We start from the raw sequence: 24,590 nt of genomic DNA, 5'->3' as shown, positions 1-24,590 counted from the left end.
AGTTCTAACTTTTGTCCATGCTATGCAGCATGGTGAAATTCTTCATTCCACGTTTGCCAGCGCTGTACTGCTTGGTCATTAGAGCCCCATCTCTTTAATTCCCCTTCCCATTGGAATTATAGTCTGTCTTACCTTTTATTATTATTATTAGTTTTTTTTTTGGCACTGGAATTGAACTTACGATCTTGTGCTTGCCAGGCAGGCACAGTGCCGCTGATCTATATCCTCAGCTCCTTTTTGTCTTTTTTTGAGATAAGGTTTCACTGTACAGTTCAGGCTGACCTTGAGCTCACTTTATAGCCTGGGCTGGCCTTGAACTTGCAACGATCCTCCTGCCTCAGCCTCTGGAGTGCTGAGATTAGTCTGCCACCATGCCTGGTTTGTCTTATCTTTCTTTGTGTTTGTGGACTGAGGATTTAACCCAGGGCTTGTCATTGTTAAGTAGGCAAGCACTAGACTGACTAGACTGACTATAAAGCTATACCTTTGGCTCCTGGTTTGTATCTTTTTTTTTTTGGTCTTTTTGATACAGGATCTCGGTATGCAGTTCAGGCTGGCCATGAACTCACTTTGTAGCCCAGGTTGGCCTCGAACTCGAACGATCCTCCTGCCTCAGCCTCCTGAGTGCTGGGATTACAGGCATATGCCACCACTCCCGGCTGGTCTGTGGCTTTTGCTGAGCAGATTTTATAATATTGCAGAAACCAAATGTTAAATTTTGGCTTAGAAGTTTGTATATTTCATAGTACATGATTTTCTGTTGGTCTTTAAAGGAAAACAAAGTGACAGATTTTTTAAAAAATCTTTTTTCATGTAGAGAAAAGAGCAGAGACCGTGAAAGGGAACGAGAGCGAGAAAGAGAGAGAGAGCGAGAAAGGGAACGCGAAAGAGAACGTGAGCGTGAGAGAGAGCGCGAGAGGGAACGAGAGCGTGAAAGAGAGAAAGACAAGAAACGAGACCGAGAAGAGGATGAGGAAGATGCATATGAACGAAGAAAACTTGAAAGGAAGCTCCGAGAGAAAGAAGCTGCTTATCAGGAGGTAAGTGGAGAAACACTTACTTAAAATCATTTCTGCAAGTTTAATTTCTTTATTTGGTACAACTTTTTTATCAGTTCCCTTTTTTGGGGGAGTACTGGGTATCGAATTCAGGACTTTGTGCTTGCCAGGCAGGCACTGTGCCACTGAGCTATATCCTCACCCTAACTTTTTTATCCTTTATTGTTAAAAATTAGTGTAATTAGTAGGTTAGTCCAAATTGTAGAACTTTAAAGGTTTGAAATTTTCTTTTTCAGAGACTTAAAAATTGGGAAATCAGAGAACGAAAGAAAACTCGGGAATATGAGAAGGAGGCTGAAAGAGAAGAAGAAAGAAGGAGAGAAATGGTAAGCTTCTCGGTTAACAAGTGATTTTTCAGGAAAATCAGATCAAATTCCATTGTTGACTAGAAGTAACTTACTAAATGTGAAGTTGCATTTACAGAAAATTTTTGTGTATTTCAAGCAACCGTGGGACAATTTCAGTACACAAATCTTTTTCTCTGTTTCTCAAATATTTGTTGCTCATAAAGTTGTATTTCCATATTGTCAAAGTAAATCTATAATGAAATAATACATAAACTTAAAATTAACAGAACATTCTTTGATTAAGAACCTGCACAATTGTTGAATTTGTGCAATGCATTTGAATGAAGCAAATGGTGTGGTGAAGTTTTTATAAAGCAAAGATAATGTTTCTATATGTAACATTTACAAATTAGTTTTTCCTTAAATTATCATATTATCCTTTAACTGCATGGTAGTCATAAAATGAATTTGCCTTTTATATTTGCAGTGTTGATAAGCTGTAACAGTGAAGCAATTGGCATAGTTATTAAGTAAACTTATAAAAATATTATTTATCATAGTATTTGCTTCAGTAGTATGTTCCATCTGTTCTGTCTTTGCCAGAATATGAAATTTTCTTAATCTCCAGTTTGGAGATTATTCATCCAAAAACTTCACTGAAGTTAGGAATCTTCTTCAAATAGCTTTTGAACATGAGACATAGAGAGAATTTTTGTAAGTAACCAAAAGGGTGCATGCAGCAACTAGATAGATATTACGGGTTTCCCAGATACTAGATCCTTTAATGTCATAGATTTATTTAAAATAATTCTAGTTTTAAAAAATTACGTTGAAAGTGAGATTATACATCCCATTTTAGAATTCATTGTTCATTGTTAGTAGGAATAGAATAGTGTAATAAGACAAGAGGAAATGCCATCAACAATACTGTGGAATAAACTGTTGAAAAGATTCTGTGGGGTCCTAGTAAATCCCGTTCTTTTTTTTTTTTTTTGTCTTGGAACTTTAAAATATCTTGTTGCAGGAGTAGTTACTGGCTCATGTCAAATTATGCAAATACATGAGATAAAAGTGAAAGCCCCCCCCCCCCATCTGCTTAATTGCACACTAGTTGTGGTCATTCCTGTGATAGCAGCGCTCTGGGAGGCTGAGACAGGAGAATTAAAGTTCAAGCCCTTGCTGGGAGTTTAGCCATTTAGCAAGACCCTGTCTTAAAATAAAAATAAAGGGCTGAGGTTGTAGTTCAGTATGAAGACCCTGGGTTCAATCCCTAGTACCACATTCAGAGGAGAGAAAAGACTAGCAAACCATATTGTTTTGTACCTTATGGTCTTTCCTGTGTGACCTTACTTAAAAAATTGAAAATATATATAAATAACACTGCTGTTGACAGCAGACAAACTGCTTTTATTAGTTTGACAGTTGTCATACCTCAGCCTTTTGCTTTACATATTGGACATAAAGGAATAACTCATAAGCTTGATTTTATAAGAAGGAAGCAATATCATCAGATAAGGGATTTATTGTAATAGGATGTTGTGTATGTATATGTTTCAGATGGTTAAAGATACTTCAAAATAATTTGGAAATGCAGGAAAAATGCTAATGTTGCCTATATGGAGAGGCTGTTTGTGGATTGATGATTAGATTGGGGAAGTTTTTAAAGAGACATCCATTTAATGGATGAAATAGAAGCCGGGCGTGGTGGCACACTCCTGTAATCCCAGGGCTCAGGAGGCTGAGGCAGGAGGATCGTTGTGAGTTTCAGACCAGCCTGGGCCACAAAGTGAGCTCAAGGCCAGCCTGAACTGCATAGTGAGACCCTGTCTCAAAAAGGCAAAAAAAAAAAAACCAAAAAACAAACTTAGATGAAATATGTTAAAAGTTTACTGAGAGTCACAATTGATTATATAGTTTATATATCAGTATGGTATTTGTCGATATAGTGGTTATATATAATAGACATACAGATAAGATATATATAATTAGGTATATGTATATACATTGTTGTACTGGAAATTCTGAAAATAGGCTTGTTATCCGTTTAAAATTTTGTAGGTGGGAATTGTGGGTGGGAAAAAAGTTTTAAAAATACGTTGTTTACCTTACTGTTGAGTTGATGCATTAAAATCATACAGATTTTTATTCTTGTATGAAATTAGAAACTACTTGCTGCGTCTTCCATCTACAAAATGAAATGTAAAATGTTTTTGTCCAGTTAATAAATGTAGTAAGATAATTGGTTTCCTTGTATGTTCTGGTTTCTTCGGAAAATTACTATACTTTGAAGATTATATTCAGAGAAAATATTTATTGTAACAATGTGGATGGTGTATAGTTTTTATTCACAGATATGTCATAAATCTCACTTGTTTTATAGGTGAAAGATAAAGTGTTTAATATAGTACACACTTAATACATGAAGTATATAAAACTATACAGGGTAAATGGTCTGAATAAGAAACAATCTTTTCTGGGGAATGGGATAATCTGAATCACTGTTATGCTAATTTTCTATATATTGTCCATTTCTGCAAAGGCTAAAGAGGCTAAACGACTGAAAGAATTCTTGGAAGATTATGATGATGATAGAGATGATCCCAAATACTACAGGTAAAGAAGGTTTGCTTTATGAACTCATCTTCTCAGCTTTTTATTTGGTGTACTTTCTCTCTCTCTCTCTCTTTTTTTTTTTTTTTTTTTGTCTTTTTGAGACAGGGTCTCGCTATGCAGTTCAGGCTGTCCTTGAGCTCACTTTGTAGCCCAGTCTGGCCTCGAACTCACAGTGATCCTCCTGCCTCAGCCTCCTGAGTGCTGGGATTACAGGCGTGCATAGATGAACTTTCTTTGTCTGCCAGAATACAGAGTTATTAAGTAGAGTAAGAAAGTAGAAATCCTCATAGTACATCTTATAATCATTCTTTTAGTCAGTAATGTTGTTTTTGCAGTGTATGTATGGTAGAGGCGTTGTTACATAAGAATTAACAATTTTGTGTATTTTGGAAGGTTGCAGGTGGGAGCCATGATAGCATTATACCCAAAAATCCTATTTTCTTCATTGTATTTTAAGTAGGTTCACTTTTTATTACACGTTATGACTAATTTTTATGACTACTTGGGGTTACGTAGAACTTTTTGTCTTAAAGGAGTTCTAGAATAGTAATCCAGTTGGGCTTGATGATGGTGCACGCTAACCCTGGCACTTGGAAGGCCAAGGCAGGAGGGTCACTGCGCATTCAGGTCCAGGCTGCCTAGTGAGTTTAAGGCCAGCCTGAGCTCTACATAGTGAGGTCCTGTTTCAAGAAAAGAAAAGAGTAACAGTCCAAGGCCCCGCTGCCCTGCCATCTTCATATCACTGCGTTAGTGTGAAGTGAGAATTCTGACACCCACTTTCCTTTTTTGTTCTCCCAGCATTTTAAAGTTCCCGTTTATGACATTAAGGTGAAATTGTCTTGTTACTTCCCAGTCACACTGTATATTTTTTGAGGATGTGGATAATGTCTTGATACCATTGTATTATCTGTAGTGTACCTGACATGCTACAGGCACAATGAAGGCATTGAATATATAGTTACATTTAATATGCTGCATCCAAAATAATTGAAATTTTGAAATTAGTCACCTCAGGTGCAAGAGTGCCAAGGTTTTGTCCTCAATGTAGAAAATACCACAAAATCAATAAAATTACCAAATATTAGAATCATAAAATGGCAGTGGATAGATAACTTGGACTTCATGAGGGTTGTTACTGTTTTTAGATGGTATTAGGAACAAAGGTCTTTACATACTGACCATAATTTCGTAATGATCTACACCCTTAGGCCCAGAACTACTCTTGTACTTGAGTTCTCTTTAGACAGGGTCTCACCGTGTAGCTCAGGCTGCCCTTCAACACATCGTGATCCTCCTGCCTCAGCCTCCCAAATGGTGCGATTACATGTACCATCTTGCCTGGTCTCAGAACTATTCTTTGTGGAATTAATGCTACTTGTATTATTTTTTCATCTGTTAGTATATGAGAAAAACCAAATTATATGTTGGAGATTCACAGTGAGAACTTCATTCCTTCTGCGAGTTAACTTTTCACTTGTTTTGACCACATAACAGTCTAATTATTTAAATACAGGATTACCAAAAATTACATTTTTTTCTTCTTATTTTGTAGAAGATAATATAACAGGAAATATAAAAATGACAATTTTATCGAATTTATTTAATACAAGAATTGACTGGTTGAAATGATACCTGCCCAGGCAATACTCGGAATAGTCATTATATAAACAAACATACTGCCTGAGTGATGCTTAGTGTACACTTAAGTGATTAAACTCTTAGAGGGATTATCAAGATGAACTGAGGTGATACATGAGCAGACAGTGCTCAGTTATCACACACTAACACACAAAAAGCCAGCTATTTCTCTGTCTCTGTAGATATAGAACATTAAGACAGTCTTAGTCCGTGGCATGCATGCAGTCTTTCATATGGAAAATGTGCTGTTGCAGACATCTGTAAAATAGGTAATGATATTAAATGAGGCTTGCCACTTTCGCAGGGGGAGTGCTCTTCAGAAAAGGTTGCGTGATAGAGAAAAGGAAATGGAAGCAGATGAACGGGATAGGAAGAGAGAAAAGGAAGAGCTTGAGGAAATCAGGCAACGCCTTCTGGCAGAAGGGCACCCAGATCCAGATGCAGAGCTCCAGAGGGTGAGATACTACCATACCCACCATGATTTTAAGATTATTGTGTTACTTTAAAACTAGCTATGGTAATGTTTAATTTTAGTTAAGAAAAATAATACATTATGTTCCAAAGAACTTGCTATTTTATTGAAGGTATCTACCAAACTATCTGTCTATCTGTCTATCTGTCCATCCGTCTGTCTATCCATCTATCCATCCATCTATCCATCTATCTATCCATCTATCCATCAGTCTATCAGTTACCAGGAATCAAACTCAGGCCCTTGTGCTTGCCAGGCAGGCACTGTGCTGCTGAGCTATATCTCCAGCCCCTTGTTTCAGGTTTTTAGTACTTTTTATTTATATTATGGAAATCAGCAGTGTTAGTTGATTTACAACTCAATTCTAAACATCTTCTAAGAGCAAACAATTAGAGGTCATTTAATTTATAAACATTTTATAAATAAAACAGCTCCTTTAGTTTTGGTGCCTTTCATAAAATTTTGCTGGAATTCCTTCCTATAATTTGGTATTTAATTACTTTTTTTAAAAATTATTTTTTTAATTAATTTTTCTGATTTGAGTTCTCTTTCTAAAATTTTTCATTAGCAGCTTGTCATTTTAAGAAGAAAGAGACTGGGTGATAGGTCATGACATCCCTAAACTTGCACTCAAGAGTACAATGTCATTGTGGGAAAGTTTCTAGTTTTTATATGTCATTAATCTAGTCATAGATGAATTTTGCCTGTCATTTTTCTTCTTTTTTTTCTTTCTTTAAATAGTTTATTGCTATGTGTATGTTGCTCAGGCTGGGTTTGAAATTGAGACTTTTTTTGCCTCAACTTCCCAAGTAGCTGGGATTACAGACATGTCACCAGGCCCACCACTCAATCTTTTTTTTTTTTAAATCTGTTACATGCTTTTGGCTGAAACCTTGTCTTTTCACACATTCCTGTTAATTTTCAAAATGAAATTTTTCTGTTGTCGTTGACAAAGCACTTAGGCTTTATCATTGTCGGTAAAGCGCGGTGTTGGCAATATTGAAAACAAAAATGAAGCAGTTTATTGATCTAGTCACCTAACTTTTAGTAACTCCCTTACGTTAAATTCTTTCTCATACATCTTTTATGGATTTGGGTGTTTGTTTTGGTGTAGATCTTCAGCCCCAAAATTTCCTCCTGTTCCCTATTTCTTCCTTTTCCCTGCTGCTTACCAGTACCTAGGTGACTACTAGCTTCAGTCTTTACCTAAAGGGAACAAATAATTGTATATGATCATCCTCTGAGGATTTCGCTTGCCCTTTACATATTACTTACAGTATTCTAAAATAAAACTTTGGTTAGATTTCTTTAATAAAGAAATACTGTAAACTGAAAAGCAAGTCTGTTCCAAGTTAATCAGTTAACTTTTGGTTGTAGATGGAACAAGAGGCGGAGAGGCGCAGACAGCCACAAATAAAGCAGGAGCCAGAATCAGAGGAAGAAGAAGAAGAAAAGCAAGAAAAGGAAGAAAAACGAGAAGAACCTATGGAAGAAGAAGAAGAGCCTGAGCAAAAGCCTTGTCTGAAACCCACTCTGCGGCCCATCAGCTCTGCCCCATCTGTTTCTTCTGCCAGTGGCAATGCAACGCCCAATACTCCTGGGGACGAGTCTCCCTGCGGTATTATTATTCCTCATGAAAACTCACCAGATCAACAGCAGCCCGAGGAACATAGGCCAAAAATAGGATTAAGTCTTAAACTGGGTATGTTAGTGTTTCCATCCTTTTTCTCTCCCCTCTCCCTGCAAATTTCTGTGTTTTGCTTTAAGGGAAGAAGTTGTACTGCTTGATAGGTAGATAGAAAAGTTCAAAAATGTCTTTCTAGCTCACAATTGTTTTCATAGTCCTACTAGTGCTCCTATATCCGCAGCTGCCTCGAGTTCTGAGAAGAAGTGAAAAGTTAAATTTTCTAGCACTTGTGAGTAGTGAGTTACTTTTTACAGTTGGGATCTTTCTCTGACGTTTGTGAAAGTATTTGGACTGCTTTTGAGGGATGGTGGGTTGTCAGATACAACATTCGGAAATGAAATCATGCTAAAATAGTGTTTTTACTGTAGGTGCGTCTAATAGTCCCGGTCAGCCTAATTCTGTGAAAAGGAAGAAGCTACCTGTAGATAGTGTCTTTAACAAATTCGAGGATGAAGATAGTGATGATGTGCCGCGAAAAAGGAAACTGGTTCCATTGGATTATGGTGAAGATGATAAAAATGCTGCCAAGGGCACTGTGAACACTGAAGAAAAGCGCAAACACATAAAGAGTCTTATCGAGAAAATCCCAACAGCCAAACCTGAGCTCTTTGCTTATCCTCTGGATTGGTCTATTGTGGATTCTGTGAGTAGTGGTGTTTCATCAGATTGTCGGGAATGGTTCTTAGTGGGGCATACAAGTCATTTGATTTATATCATTTGAATTTATATCATTTGAATTTATATCATTTGAGAAATTTTTGGTCTTCCAAGAATTCTTCCAAATTCTTGAAGTCTTCCTAGATTAGAAATGAAAAATTATTTCCTGATATTTACTTACTTGTGAATGAACATAGTATATTTTAGTCTTAAAAGTTGTGAGGCTTTAATACCCGTAATAAAAGACTAATTCTTTACTTCATTAACTGCTTTGTTTTGCAGATACTAATGGAACGACGAATTAGACCATGGATTAATAAGAAAATCATAGAATACATAGGTGAAGAAGAAGCTACATTAGTTGATTTTGTTTGTTCAAAGGTTAGTCTTTTATTCCTTCTACTACCAGCATTTTATGTTATACTTTAAAACAGTAGACCCTTCTTGAAATAAAATACCTTGCTTTGTGAAGTCCTTGGTAGTTCAGCTTTGGTTAAGTGACCCATTGCTGCTTTAATAAACCCTTGACAGAATTGCTGGCTATGCCAGTTACGCTTGCTTTTTTGTTGCTGAGGATGCCATGTCGCCATCTGTCTTGGTTAGAGTACTGCTGAAGTACAGTCAAGGCTTTATGGAGGCAGCCTATATATAGCTTGTCTCACGAACCTTCTTTGTTAGTGATTCATTTTCTTTTTGAGATAGGGTCTCAGTTTGTAGTTCAGGCTGGCCTCAGAACTCCTGTGATCCTTCTGCCTCAGCTTCCCAAGTGCTGGATAGGCATGCCCTATCATGCCCAACAGCCACCCATTCTAAAATAGTAATATGGTTCCTTCCATATTATAATAGTGGTCAGTGTTCATTGACTGATTACTGAGTTTTGGGCGGGTACTGTTATATCTGAACTTTAGGAAGTGTAAGTCACTAATGTTATCTCCATTTTATACAAAGAGAAGCTAAGGTTTAAGGGAAAGATGTTTTGGCCATGGTTGTAAAATAAGCAGCAATGTCTTGCCTCTTACACTTAGGCTCTTAATCTCCAAAGTATATCATATCCTCCCATTATTCCCCCAAAGCATAGTGTTTTCTTTAATAGGATGATTACTGTAGTAGAAACACCATATTCCCGTAAAGTTCTAACTGTACCCTTCTTCCAAACTGCCCTTTTAATATTATGAGGAATAAATTCAGCTGGACGTGGTGGTGCATGCGTGGAATCCCAGCAGTCAAGGGGTTGAGGCAGGAGAATTGCTGGAAGTTGAGGCCAGCCTGGGCTGCGCAATAAGACCGTATCTCAAAACTAAACAAACAAAAAAAGAGTAAACCGAGGCTGCCTTCTTCACTTGTAATTGTTAGAGCATTTAAAATTATGTAAGTCGGGTTTGACTGTTAGCAGATAAGATAGTATAGTGATTAAGACCCTGGAGTAAAAAGTTTACAGACAGTTTCTCAGCCACAAGAAATTCCTGTGTCCTTCGAGAATGTGAACCTTAACACTTCCTGACTGCTGCTTTTTGCTTCCTTTCACCATGATACTGTTTCTTTTTAGGTTATGGCGCATAGTTCACCTCAGAGTATTTTAGATGATGTTGCCATGGTAAGTCAGAAATTCATTCTTACTTTAATTAATGTCAGTGTAAACAAACTAAGTTTTCAAGTTATTTTCTACCTGTTTTAGAATTTTTTATAGGCCTGAATTAAAGTTTAATATGTATTAAAAAGAGGTTAACAGCAAGGTATTACTACGTATCATTTAAAAATTAGAGGTTTTGGGAAGCCATCTGTATCTTCCCTCCCCTTCTCTTTTGGTTTATATAAATTTAAGTCCTAGGTTAGCATTATTAGTACATTTATTAAGTGGTCACTCATTAAAGCAATGTGTAGAAGTGTGAAAAGTCGACTCTGTCCTGAAACTGTAACAGCAATGGGAAACCTTTTAGAGGTGAGTGCCCAAACTGCAACCCAAACCCACTTCATTATCTCAGAGTGCCAACATGGCAATTAAACCTGAGTACTTAGCTTTTAGTTTAGAAAAAATAACCCATACATTAACATCTTCGTTTTAAAAGAAAAACAACATGCAGGCCATACTGAACGCTGGTGTGCTTGCTGTAACAAAGTTTGTTCCATTACTGAGGAGATAGAGCATCTGGTGGTGTTGAGGTCAGTTAAGGAGTGTCAGCTAATTACCAGTTTATCATCTAAATTGAGACATGAAATGTGTTTAACTATTTTACCATTTTTAAGCATCAAATCTGCATTTAATTTGGGATTAGAGTCAGTGGTTGCATTTATTTCACATTGTGACTTTCTGAGAAAAGGAAGGGAAAGAATTTATAAAATTCTTTATAAAGCATCGTAAAGGGGAGGAAGTGATTAAATGAACTATGACATCCTCATTTAAAAGAGAAGAGAATAATACCGAAAGAAAACTGATGCTTTCACTGAAGCTAAGGGTTGGAGTGCCAGTGAAGGAGGCGGGAGCGCCTGTGGTCTGAAAGTAGCATGTTAAAGTGTAAATGGAAGTGGTGGATCAGTGCAGATGGTGACAAGGTACAGAATGTGACCAACACAAGTTCCTCGGGCTTGGGGTGACGGCCACTTCCTGAAATGCCATCCTCTGGTAGGCTGAGTCAGGAGACTTGCAGGATTAAGCGCAACCTGGCTGGTTTAACCTTGGCAAGACTCTGTCACGAAATAAAAGTGTACTAGGGATATAGCTTCAGTTTAATCCCCAGCACTAATAAAAGAAAAAAAAAAACCTAGGTGTTAGGGGCATGGATTAGAGAAAAGTGCTGGAATAAGGTATGAAAGCATTCATTTCATGTGGGGAAGACTAGGTGTTAGCTCTAGCTGTGGTATAGTGAAATCTTTTCACTGTTCATGGGTAGAAAGACTGAAGATCCAGCACCTTCTACTGGAGAGACTTAGCCACAAACAGTTCACCCCAAACATCACTCCAGCAGTACGTTTGTTTGTGTACTGACTATCCCAAGCATTGCTTGGGCAGTTGTCATTTCAACCAGTTGATTCTTGCATTGAATAAATTTGATAAAATTGTCACTTTTATATTTCCTGTTTAGCTTACAAAAATTAACAAGAAATTATGCAACTTTTGGTCATCCTATATTTAAATAATTGGACTGGTAAGCGGTTAAGACGTGAGAACTGCCTTTGTTTTTTTGAGAGGATCACATTGTATACCATAAGGTGGCCTTGAATTCCCTATGTTGCACAGGCTGGCCTTGAACTCTCAACAATTGTCCTGCCTCAGCCTCCCAACTGGTGGGATTATAGGAGTGTGCCGCCATGCCTGACTGAGAGTTAGGAACTTTCTGAGAAGGCTCCAAGAATGTCAGAATCCCTAGGGAACAGACAAGGGTTTACATTAAGATAAAATATGAAAAAACTGATTTAAAGTTAAGGGTGATTGGTGTGAAACGGAATGGGAATCCAAAGGGCACAGTGAGAGTGCAACAGTGGGCCTGGTCAGGGAGGAAGAATAAGCATCAAGCTCGATGTGACAAATAACAGAGAGTGTGGGTTTTGACTAATGGCAAAGATGCCAGAGAGACACAGTGGGGTTTTTAACCAGAAGTAGTTTTGGGGTCTTGATGCTTTGTGTCCATGAATTATGTGACGTCTAAAGCCAGTAACATTTGTTTTCTTCTGCCTGGCCAACTTGATAACTATTGTTCAGAGTTCTTCATAAAAAAACAAAGCAAAGCAAACACCTGTGAGAAGTTGGTCGCCTCCACGGTGCTTAGGCTCACAGGGAGGAGAAGTGTGAATAGCCTCTGTCCGTGGGGCGAGGGCGTGACTCCGCACGTCTTCCACGCCCTCCTTAAGGGTTACGCCTCGGGTAGAGAAAGGGTGTTGCATGTAGGCCTGGGTAAAGCAGTGTTTTAAAAGACATTGTTCTACCTGGGTACAGGGTTGAACCCCAGCTGCAGTGGACCCTTGACTTAGGAACTCAGTTCCTTTGTAGGGGCTAGTTGGTAGGTCATGACTACTTTTCCCATAAGAAATAATGGAGATACCCATAATACATTCTGAACCTCCCAAAGCACCCCTTAACTAACCTTTTCATAATAAAAAAAGGGTTGTATAATGTGCATAATTTATCAGAAACACCATCGATTTTCCTAGTGTATTCACCAAGAAGTTACAAAATTTGCCTAGTTTCCCAGAAACAACAATTCCATACCATACTCGCCATTCAGGTTGACATCTTTGGCTTGCAGGAAGGGAGGGTGGAATGCGAGGTGGATATTGTTTGGAAGGAGAGCTCCCTTCCATAAGAACATCAGGAACCTGGCTCTCTGGGGTCCTCTCTCTCCAAGGGAGAGTCTGTAGCCCACTAGGACCTGCTTCTGGCTCACTAGGTCTCAACCTTTTCAGAACTAAAAACTGGTCTAAGGTTGTCTGTTTGTGTCTTATCTGTAGAACGTTTCTGTAGTATGACATGCCATTGTCATTAAGCAAGTGAATGCAACAATTGGCTTCTTCTGTGTCTGGATGGGTCTTTTCTACAAGTATTTGTAGCTCTCCATTGTTTCCAGGATTTCCTTTATTTCAGAAGAATAACTTTGTTGCACTGATTGTTGATATTGCTCCTCCTCTTCCAAAAGCTCCTCAGCTGCCATTCTCTGTTGCTCAGCCAGAAGTTGCTGAAGTTCCTCTGAGTGTTCTTCCACCAGTTCAATCAGCATCACTACTGTCTACCTGCAAGCCTGTGGACTCTACTGTAACGACAGTGTCATCAACCATAGGGTCAATTTAATGGTCAGGCTCCTCTACACGGCCTTCAAGTCTCTCTCGCGTATAACTTTAGGCTACACTTTCTTCCAGGCAGATCTCAGTGTCCTTAGAGAGACATTGGCTTAGGATTTCTCATCTAACCACATCTAGGAAATGATGTTGTGATTTTCCTTCTAGAACTTTTTAAGGATTAAAACTGTACCTCAGACCATCTGGAACAGTTCCGTGGTGTACAGTTTCTTTAAGTTAGCTATGACCTGCTGGTCCACAGGCTGCAGTAGAGGAGCTGTATTAGGTGGGAGGAACTCGACTGAGAGCCATGGGAATCCTTCAGCCAGTTCTTCTTCCAAATCTCATGGGTGAGCGGGAGCATTGTCCATGGTGAAGAGAGCCTTGAGCGGGAAACCTTCGTCCTCTAGGTATTTCTTAACAGTGGGACAGAAATCCTCCCTGACCCACTCAAGAAAACATACTCTTGTTACCCAGGTTTTTGCATTAGATCTCCACATGATCCCTCGTCTATTCTTCGTGTCTGTTTTCTGAACACTCTGCAGGTCTCAGAGTGATAAACCATGAGAGGCTCTATCTTGAGGTCACCACTCGCGCTGGCACATAGCAGGAAGGTTAGCTTATCCTTCAGAGGCTTGTGGCCTGGCATTTTCTTCTCCTCCTGGGTAATGTATGTTCTCCTGGGCATTTTCTTCCAGAAAAGGCGACTTTCATCTCAATGGAAAACCTGATGAGAGCAAAAGCCATTTATGTGTGCCATCTTTTCACAGCGGTGTGTGTAGTGTGCAGCCGGCCTCTTTCAGCACTCACTGCTCACCATGCCTAGTGACACTACAAACCCCGTGTGTCGCTTTAAAAACCACCCCTTACTGGCCTGAGATGTTCCGCCATCGTCATTTGTTATGAATTATCCTTTATGAGAGCTGCATGTATAGCGCTAGCTTTTTCACAAATTATAGACTCAGTATAACCTGCCATCGGCCTTTCATTTATCCACATGAATAGCCTTTCTACCTTGTCTAGCACTGTTGATCGTGACTTACTAATTTAAGTAACACCTTGAGCAACAGTAGCTTTCTTATACACGTCTTTTCTGTGTAAGATTGTCAAGATGGTGGATTTCAGCATTAGCAAGATTGGTCATACGAATGCCACTGTCATATTTCTCCACAATTTCTTTATTCTTTTTGATTGCTTTCTTTCTTACCCTTCCTTTCCTTCCTTAGCTGCTTTTCTAACTTTTGGGGGGCCAGAAGCTATCTTGATAGCAGTGACTGTAGCAGTTTTGTAAAGCACTGCCCGAAATCACAACCAGAAACCCGCATCTAGGCTCAGACTGATGTTTATGTACACATTTCTGGCACTGAAAGTCTTTGTTTACAGTCTGACAATCTACTGGCATTCAAGTCGTAACTCAAGACTTTGGTCATAAGTTAAACCTAAAATTCTGGTTGTAATACAAGTTGTTTGTAGGTGAGGCTATTCATAATTGAAAGCCCACTGTGCTTAACTGAGATAGGAGGATCATAAGTTCTAGAGCAGCCGTGGGCAACTTAATGAGACCCTATTTCAAAATATAAAAAGGGCTAGAGAGGTGCTCAATGGTTGGTAGAGTGCCCTGATTCAGTTCCCCACTCAGGAGGTGCAGTAGATGTTCTAGTTTGGGGTTATGGTAGAGTTGACGATTTTACGTGTCACTGTTCAGTCTGTTTTTGACCTGTTGAAATACTCTGAGTTTTGGAGCATAATTTGACACTATAGTTTTTGAGTATGCTTTGGTTCATTATTGATCGGAATAGGAGGAACCCGTTGGAATTTGTGTTGTCAAACAGTTCTATTAACTCAAAGCTCCTGGGTCCCCTAAGTATTCTTGAGAGACTTTGCAGCTCAAGTAGTACTTACTCCTAATAATCTTTTTTTCTTTTAAGATACAGCTTTCTTCCTTTTACATAAATTAATGAACTTTGGCTTAGTTTTGTGCCAAGTATGACTTCCATATGAATTACTTTTAGAGTATAATTCTCAAGCTAGGGTCAAATCTGGCTCATAAAAGTTTGGTTAAAAGTTTTTGCTATGTAGTTCAGGCTGGCCTTGAACTCACTGTTGTAGCCCAGGCTAGCCTCAAACTTGTGGAGATCTGCTGCCTCAGCCTCTTGAGTGCTGGGATTACAGGCATGCCCCACCATGCCCTGCTGGTTAAAAGTTTTTAAGTTGACATCATTGATAAGTTGTATAAAATTTCTCAGAGAAGTCAAAATTTCTGTCTTCCTTTCAGAATTTAATTGAGCACTAATTATTTTTAAGCATTAATTGTAAATCAGACACTCTTCAAAGCATGTATTACCTATTAACTCATTAATTCCGATGGCAGTACCTGCTGCTATGACATAGCTACATGTCCTCTCATTCTACAGATGAAGGAACAAGATTAAATATAACTCTGCCAAGGATGCATGCCTAGTAGGTTGTAGAAGTGGAATTTGATCCTGTGTAGTTTGACTGGAGGTTCAGTTCTCTAAAGAAAATTCCTCCCCTAAACTGTCTCTAGGAAGACCTTGGCAACTTTCCATCCAGGCACTGAATATTCTCAAACTCTGTCAGCTGCCTCTTTCAGACGGAAGCAAGATACCCATTTGTCCTCAAAACAACCCTGGAGACGAGGGCCAAATGTGTATGTGGACTTAGGACAGGAGATACAGGAACACAAGGCATACTAACTGCTAAGTAGATAGGAAAATCATTTGGTTTATTTGTGGATGGAAAAAGCTGTGTTTTTCAGTAGTCTTTGTCCCCTGTGGTGAGAATAGTGTTCATTTAAGTAGTTTACTGTATGACAGAGGCTGTATTAAATGCCCTGTATATATTTTCATTTAACTTTTATTGAGTGTCGTGTAGTAAGCACATGCTAGATGTTAAGATTGTAATGTTGTTTGGGGGGATAAATGATACTTTATGTGTTACATAGTTATATTTAGTTTTTCTCAAATTAACTATGGTCTCTAGGAGAAGCATTTGCTTTGTTTACTTGGGGTTTTTTTTTTTTTTTTTTTTTTTTTTTGCCAAACATGCAAAAATACAGTATCTTTAAAGTTAAGAATAAAAAAAAAAAGTTTGATCAGAAAGTAATGTGGAGTTAGTGTTCAGTAAGCCAGTGAGTTTTACTGAATTGCTTTGGGGGTTAACTTACATGTGCTATTAAGACATTTCTTACACTTACTTCCCTTAAGTTGTCTCACTGAGATTAAGTGCTTGTGGTGGATTAAGTGCTTGTGGAAGGTGCTGATCACTTTTTTTTTTTTTTTTGTTACAGGTACTTGATGAAGAAGCAGAAGTTTTTATAGTAAAAATGTGGAGATTATTGATATATGAAACAGAAGCCAAGAAAATTGGTCTTGTGAAGTAAAAAACTCTTTTTACACTTAGGGTTCCATTTCAGATATCTTATTTCTCATCCTTTAAAGGACTTTGAATTTTTCTTTGTCTTCAAAGACATTTGTGAGATCTGTAATTTTTTTAAATGTAGAAAATGTGAAATTTTTTTTGGTCCTCTTAATTTGTCAATGACCTATGTACTTTCTTGGTTGTAAAGTCATCTGAATCTTTGGTTGTCTTTATACTTGCCAGGTACAGATTACTGGTATGTTTTATAAGCTGCAGCTACTGTACACAGCCTATCTGATATAATCTTGTTCTGCTGATTTGTTCCTTGTAAATATTAAAATGACTCCCCAATTCTTTTGCAGAATTTCACTTACTATTGACTTGTACTGTATAGGAAACAACATGAATGATTTTAGTTGGAAGAGTACCATTCATATCTACTAGTACTTCTTCCCCCTTGGATCAGAAATGGCAAGCCCTCATGAGGCATGGAAGCTAAAATTAGAATGCAAAACTTAGCAGACAATCTGTTCCTACAGTATGTATCTGTATGAATGTGTTTGTGTGAATGTATGTACAAAAAGTATTCCCTAATTTACTTACAGAAGCATAAAAGAAAACTGATACTGTATGAATCCAAATGTCTGGTATAATTAGGTTATTATCTACTAAACAGGGGGTTTCCTTATTGATAGCTGGCTGTTTCACCTTCCATTGTACTAGAGAATAGATCATGGTGACCTTCCTCTCCACAGTGCCCTGTTTTCATTGCTCAGAAATGAGGAAGATGATAAAATTTTGGAAAGTTTAATTTTGCGCTAGCTGGTCCTCAGTTAAAAAAAAAAATCTTCAAACTAAGAACATTTGGAAAGAAATATGGCTTGAAATGTAGCTTAGTTGTAGAGCTCATGCTTTGTATGCTGGAGGCTCCCTAGGTTCAATTGCCAGCACCAAAAATTTAAAAAAGACAAAATATAAAATTAGGCAAGTTGACAGTCTAGGAGAGTTTGACAAAACACAGTAAGAATTTAGTATGGCAATTTACAAAGTTTACACCTTATATCCAGAGATGAGTCATTCGAGGCAGTTACACTACACCAACCACTAATTTGTACCTATTTTCATCAAAGTTTATACTGATACGTTTAGAGATATACCTGTGGGTTTTTAAAATTGTGGATCAGAGTGTCAGCAGGGAGCAAAGTTTGCCTGCAAATGTAACAAGTTTTAAACAGTTCTTAACACAAATAAGGTGCAGTTATTTCCATGTCTATTTATTTGAAAAGAAGATAAAGTTTGGTCTGTTAGAAAAGCATAATTGTGAAATTGAGTTAACGAGATTTTTTTACTTCTTAAGAGGACACTTCAAAACACTGTTCTTAACACCGAACCATGGTATGGTTCCATTATGTAAATATTTCACATATTAAAAATGTATATATTTGATCTTGGGAGACTCAGAATTCTTTCAGAGTCTTGTAAATAAATGGCATCATGTTGTAATTCTTTAGTGCATACTAGAAAACTTAGCTTGAAAATATGGGCTCAGTGTTTTAGTGGACTTGATTTTTATGACTTGGTGTCAGAAGGTCAAAGAGGCCACTTATTTATGTTGGATGAATCTAATGTACATCTTATAAAAATAACTATGTAGTGTTAAAGTATTCCAAATTTTGGTATGTCAAGGGAATATTTGAGAATGATGTCCCTTGCCATTTGCACACTTGCTTACTACCCTTAGATTTATCCTCCCTCCAGCCTGAGACTTTTGTCCTCCTGTCTTACTTTGCCTTCCTGTCTTGGAATACTGTGTAGTTGCTGCTTCTGCGGTATCATTTTAGGTTCTTTTTTTTTTTAGTCAATATTAGCATGAAAGCTTGGACACATAGATTTAATTTATCTTACTGATATCTTCTCCAGCTCTTGCATCTTATTCTTATCTTAAAGTGTCTTTCTAAAAACTAGAGATGTCACTTACCTGAAGTCCCTACTCCCTATAGGAGTAGATAGATACCCTTTTTATTCTGCAGAACACCTCCAGTGAGGTTTATGTGAACAATCCAAAATTCGTAGATCAACATTTCTTTACCAGAGCAGGAATCATTATGGTAAGTGGATTAAAAACCACTAAATTAATAGCCTAATGCTAGTTCAAATCAAATTTTACCACTAAGCTTCATACATAAAACCTTGTTTTTGTTTCTTGTCTTTCACAGTTACATATAAAGAATTGGACATGTGTAAAGTAGCATATTCTAGTGTTTGGGAAAATAGGTGTGAAATATTTCTGATTCCTGGAACTTTCTTTTCCATAAGTGTGTACGTTAATTTCAGCTTGGAAACCTTATGTTATTTCATATTGTCAATTGAAATTGTTACAAAAGTACATGAAAGTCTTAACAGTTTTGATCAGGCAGTGAAAACACTAAATTTTTTTTTTTTTCACTTGCCCCTAAAACTTACTTTAGGTATATACATCTGTGTACAAGAGATGAATGGTAAGTGAAATGTTTGAGGTAGTTTTTCTCGAACTTTAATGTGTGCCTGAGTCACCTGGACTCTGATTAGGTGGCTGGGCCTGTTATTATCCCTGGTAGTCAAGAGGCCAGCTGGTTAGCACTTTAACTACTCAGTATTATTTTATCCTAACAGAAAACACAGATGCAACTTATTTTTCTTTTTAAGTATATTGTAAAGAAAACCTTACAGAGCAAGTACTATGTACTTGAATCTTCTTATGGACATCAAGAAATCTTCCAGACCGATGCCTGAGAACCACTCTAATATTCTAGGCTTTATCTCAGCTGACCCCTGGGGAGGTTCCCTTTAGATTTTTTTCATAGTGCTTTCTGTAAAACTGTAATAGTATATAATGCTGTTTCAAGTATTAAGCTTCATTACCAGCTCTGGCAGACAAATTGAAAAAGTTTGTGGGCTTGAGAGTCAGATTGTACTATGATTTTTTTTTCTTTCATATGTATGAAAGGAAAAGAATTTAAAGCATAAATGTACTCTTATTTACCCAACTCTTGCGAATAATTATTAGTTCTATGAATGTCCCCAATTAATACCCTAAAAACTGATGCAAGGTTTTATGTCAGAATGTTTTCAGGTTTTTCTGGGTTATATTTCAGCTTTCTATTAATAGTATGAAGTTGAGAAATAGCTTTGCTCAGTGAAATGATGGTGAAAATGATTGGTGAATATCACTGAGAATAGTAGAAGTCTCAAACAGACCAAAAAATAAAACCACCAGTCTGGGTGTCAAGAAGACTCATATTAAACCCAAGAGCTTGAAATACTACATTTCTATTGTAGACCAAAGTGAGCTTACAATTTTTTGATAAGCTGGTTTGATTATTTTGGAAATGTGATTATTGTAAATTGAAATATTTATGTTTGCTGATTTGCATTTCATTTTATTACTTGAGTCACAAAAACCAAATTAGGAATGACAGTCAAAATGCCCAGGAAAAGGCAATAATTTCTATAAACAAAAATGAATAAAAATTCTTTTCAATCTATGTTGTTTGAATTAAATGACACTTTAGAGTTTGTCTATTCTGCCACATTACGTATTAGATTGACGACTTAGATTCTCGTGAACAAAATGGGACTGAGTTGTTAACCCATTTACGGTGAAGGTTGCAATTTTTTTTTATTTTTGCATAAAATTCATACATTACCTAGAAAAATTCAAGAAACAAGAATTTGATAGTCCTACCGTGATTGAACCTGTTAAAAATCGCTCTTACTGTTAGATATTTTTATATATTTTCATTCAGTGAACGTTTTACACTACAGTACGTAAGTGCCATTTGTGTTATAAGCTAAGTGGAGGAGACATGAGATTCTCTTAGTTGGTGATCATTTAAGAGTTCCCCCCGAAAAAAACAAGGAATACTTAAGCATCAGTGTCTGTGTACAAAGTGCTCTATGAATTACCAAGTTTGATCAGTTGAGTTCAAAGTCCAGGGGAACCGGTGATATAATTCATTGTTACAGCGCCTGACTGGCAAGTGCGAGGTCATGAGTTTGATTCCTGGTACTAAATAAAAAAGTCAAGGGGAAGGGGCCAGTAGGAACATTTTCACAGATGTGGTATATATAGAAGGGACCTGAAAGAATACCTGGTCCGTTCTGCCCAGTGCAGTAACTGCAAAGTTCCTGCAGATGATTGTCTAGAGGCCTGTAATTGGGATTCTGACTCATGGCCTAACTCTGCTTTCTCAAGCAGAGCTCACTAATGACGAACACTCATTTCCTAATGAAGCTTTTAAGCTCAGTTCCTGTAGCCATGCCAGCGGTACTCTGTGTTCAGAAGTGTATCAGATACTCAGTCGTTGGTTGCACTGTTTGCATGGTGTGTGCGCAGTCGCCCTATAGCTAGTGACTGCTGGAGGAAAAATTAGTGAACGCTTTATAGCGTAGAGGCCAAAAACTGAAGGTTTATTATTTTTCTGTTGGTTTTACTGTTTTGGTAAGTGAACCCAGCGGAAGAGACGTGACTGTCGCTGTGGGTAGAAAAGTGTGGATACTGAAATTTTTAAAAGTATGTTATTGAGGTAAGTTTTTAAATAAGGGGGTCCAAGTTCTTGTAAAGAAGAAAATTAGATATAGTACAACAGTGACAAATAGCCAAAATCTAAGGCTAGAAAAACTGGAGGATTAAGGAAGCAGTCTGTGATCTTAAGCAGTCTAGGTGAATTGAAATGTCAGAGCTAAAAAGATGGGATTCGGCCAAGCATCGAACCCTATGAAAATGAATACTTAACTGTATATTCCTGGCAGATCACTTTGCTCTGAAAGTGTTAATAAATTGCATTACCTTGAAATCTGGTGTAAAGACCTGGCCTTTGTTTTCTGGTTGACCAGGTCCTAGGTCCCGACTTAGGTGTAGTGATTGGATCCAGCTTTCAGTCTGTTATCAGCCTGTTCAGCTGGTAGTTCCTTCAGGTTCAACAATGTGCTTTTACTTTCAAAAATTTTGAAACATGATCCAGGCTGACCTTGGAGTCGGGGAACCTGTGGTGCTCCTGCTGCAGCCTCCTGAGTGCTGGGATTATGTATGTCACCATGCCCAGCTTTTATTTCATCTACCACCACATTGCTGGGTTTTACCATCATTTATTTTGTTTAGTCTTCTCTCTACGTGCTCCCAAGTTTGGAAAAGTTGTGGGTAAAATGTCCATGTCCCATTGTAGAGACTCTGGGACTTACTGGTATTTGGTCATTCTTTTTCATGGACACTAGCTTTTACTGTTTACCTCAGTGCTGAAATAAGTCTTGAAAAAAAATAATTCACTGAATGATTCAAAGTCATTTGATATATTTTATTTCCCCTCAAGTTTCACAAAAACTTCAGGAAGTTTATCAGGCATTTTTCTCTGCTGTTCTTGCTCTCAAAAGTTTGACAACCCATTGTAAACCTTTCCCTTCTGGAAGTAGAGATATTCTATGTACCCTATCCAGAAAGACTTCCTTCACCTCACTTGTTTTTTTTTTTGTTTTTTTCTCTAAGTTTTTTCTTTCTGTCTGTCTATTTGTCTGTCTATCTATCTATCTATCTATCTATCTATCTATGTAGACAGGATCTCTCTATGCAGTTCAGGCTGCCCTTAAATTACAGTGAGTTGAAATGTCAGAGCTAACTCTGTAGCCCATGCTGGCCTGGAACTCATGATCCTCCTGCCTCAGCCTCCTGAATGGTAAGATTACAGGTGTGTGCCACCACACTTGGCATAATTCTATAATTTCTTAACCCTTACTCACATACTTTTTTCTTTCCTCAGTTTGAAACATGTTTTAAAGAACAGCACAAAAACTTAACATTGGATCCTTTCTTCTTTCTGCTACACTGAGATGCCGGAATGAGAATCTTAATGTACCCTCCAGTGTCTCAGATCTCACTCAACCTGTTCTGTTTTGTATCTCACAGCCCCACTGATGGCTGGTGACTAGTGACAGCCTGAATGAGACTGATCTTGTAAGAGGGCACACACTAGTTCATCTCAGCACTGTCAGTGTTGCTGTCTACTTGGAACTCAGCCTGTGTGTAGGATCTTACTTGCTTCATTCTCGTCAGTCTGTCTTTCCTCATGTTTTTGCTGCTCTTGTCTTAGTACATCTTGGCTGTTCCTATTGCAAAAAGAAAGAATGTAGAAAACTGGAAAGTACATGTAATCCAGTTATTCAAAGTCACTTTGCTTTCTTTCTATCCTAACACCTTTTTTTCCTTTTTGCAAGAATGTTTACCATTAAGTGTAAATACAACTATGTGTACCTTTTACAGAATAAAAATTTCTGCTGCACGTAACTTTAATGAACAGTTGTAATGACATTAAATGAGATTAAATTGAGACATTAAATGACATTAAATTTGAGACACCCAGCTTTCCAATTTTTTGCCATGTGAATACTCTGTGGATATCTTTACACAAAGTCTTTTGTATTGAGATGGATTCTAAGAATAGTTAACAACCCTTTTTTGGAGACCAGGTCTCCCTGTGCAGTCCAGGCTGGCCTTGAACTCAGAATCCTGCTTCAGTCTCCCAGGTGCTAGGATTACAGGCTTATGTCCCCATGCCAGGCTTAGTTTACAGCACTTTCAGATGTCGTCATATTAACAGTTGAAATAAAACATTGAACTAGTTACCAAACAGATGGATTTTAGCTGATGCTTGTTCCGCAAATATATGAATTCTTCCATGTGCTAGGCACTGTTCTCCGCACTTGTAATATACGAGTAGCAAAGGAACAAAACACCCTACTCATGAAAGTTAAGGGGTGAAAGGGAGGATGAGGAATTCTGTTTTTGAGAGGGTCTCCCTATGTACTTCAGGCTGGCCTCCAACTCACAGCAGTCTTGCCTCAGCCTCCCGAGTGCTGGGATTACAAATGTGGGCCACCACGCCTGGTCAGGAATTTTTAAAAAAGTTTTGGTGGTTCAACCAAGCCCACCCCCCTAGTTTATTTTTTTCCACTTTAAAGAAAGGATTACTTCTTCAATGTGAAGCTATTGGTTGTAAGAGCTGATGAAATCTGTTGGTACAGTGCCGGAAGCAGACTCGAGTGCCCCGCAGGAAGAGAGGGATTTGGGGTCAGTGTAGTAGGATGTGAAAGGGATGGCCTGGGAAGGAATTTTAGAAAAATGTAGTCTGCCCAGATGCTATCATTAATTTTCATTTTTAGTTCGCTGATTACCTGTGAGTTTGAACACTTCTCCATTTTTTTCTTTTTCTTTTTTTTTTTTTTTTTTCTTTTGGGTTTTTCTCCGGTACCGGGTCCATTTTTTTCTTACGTTTGGTGTGATGCATTAGTTCATTTTCCCCTCCTAGTTTTCAGATGAAGGTGGTGGGCTACTTTATGAATTAGTTGTAGGTAGTGGCTTTACAACGGGATAAAGTGGCAGATGCAGAAACGAACAATCCATTATGAAACAAGTGTTAGGTTTGGGAAGTAGAAGAAGAGACACTTTCTCAGCCTCTCAGGGTACCACCTAGGAAGACTTGATTCCCAAACTTGGAGTCCTAGAACCAGAAAGCTGGTGCAGACGCAGCTTTTCAACTTCTCTCCACCCACCAGAAGTTCTGATTTGTGAGGGAGCGCGTGTTCACAATTTTAAATAACACTCTTGTCTTTCGTATGTTAAGGAACTGCAAACAGGTGCTGCAGTGAGATGCTGGATGTTAGGGTTCGCGTGTCGCCGCTCGCAGGCGGGGACTGCCCCACGGCCGCAGCGGCCACGCACGCAGGCCGAGCCGGGCGCTCCGGGACGCAGGGGGGCGGAGGCTTCCCCACGCCGCGTCCACGCTCGGCCGGAAGCTCCGCCCCCTCCCGGGCGGCCGCCAACGGCGCCAGCGCCGGAAGTGACGACAGCGCGAGGCTCGCAGGGCGGGGCTGGATGGGCAGCTCCGGGGGCTGAGATTTCACCTCGGAAACAAAACAGCGGCCGCTGGGGCCGGGCCTGTGCGGGAGCGGGAGCGGGCGCCGGCGCGGGGACAGGTGCGTGGGCGCCCGCGGGGAGAGGG

At 38.5% G+C, this 24,590-nt stretch overlaps 2 protein-coding genes across 5 annotated transcripts in view; both read left to right on the top strand.

Moving 5' to 3' along the window:
• The window catches only part of Rbm25 (RNA binding motif protein 25), a 56,652-nt gene extending 35,257 nt beyond the window's left edge, over positions 1 to 21,395 (top strand). For both annotated transcript variants that reach the window (XM_013507153.1, XM_005409430.2), the window contains exons 11-19: positions 818 to 1,040; positions 1,295 to 1,384; positions 3,885 to 3,958; positions 5,901 to 6,051; positions 7,446 to 7,770; positions 8,124 to 8,398; positions 8,695 to 8,793; positions 9,959 to 10,006; positions 16,490 to 21,395. In XM_013507153.1, the coding sequence (XP_013362607.1) occupies positions 818 to 1,040; positions 1,295 to 1,384; positions 3,885 to 3,958; positions 5,901 to 6,051; positions 7,446 to 7,770; positions 8,124 to 8,398; positions 8,695 to 8,793; positions 9,959 to 10,006; positions 16,490 to 16,582 (1,378 nt within the window). In that variant the 3' untranslated portion in view covers positions 16,583 to 21,395. The remainder of the gene's footprint in view (positions 1 to 817; positions 1,041 to 1,294; positions 1,385 to 3,884; positions 3,959 to 5,900; positions 6,052 to 7,445; positions 7,771 to 8,123; positions 8,399 to 8,694; positions 8,794 to 9,958; positions 10,007 to 16,489) is intronic.
• A 3,028-nt stretch (positions 21,396 to 24,423) lies between these two features.
• The window catches only part of Psen1 (presenilin 1), an 82,209-nt gene continuing 82,042 nt past the window's right edge, over positions 24,424 to 24,590 (top strand). For all 3 annotated transcript variants that reach the window (XR_001231938.1, XM_005409428.2, XM_005409427.2), the window contains exon 1: positions 24,424 to 24,564. The gene's annotated coding sequence lies outside the window, so the exon portion shown is untranslated. The remainder of the gene's footprint in view (positions 24,565 to 24,590) is intronic.

Source organism: Chinchilla lanigera, unplaced genomic scaffold (genome assembly GCF_000276665.1).
Source record: "Chinchilla lanigera isolate Chin_1 unplaced genomic scaffold, ChiLan1.0 scaffold00122, whole genome shotgun sequence".
Taxonomy (NCBI): Eukaryota; Metazoa; Chordata; class Mammalia; order Rodentia; family Chinchillidae; genus Chinchilla; species Chinchilla lanigera.
Note: the sequence above shows the minus strand (reverse complement) of the source record. Positions and strands in the feature narration are given on the sequence as shown.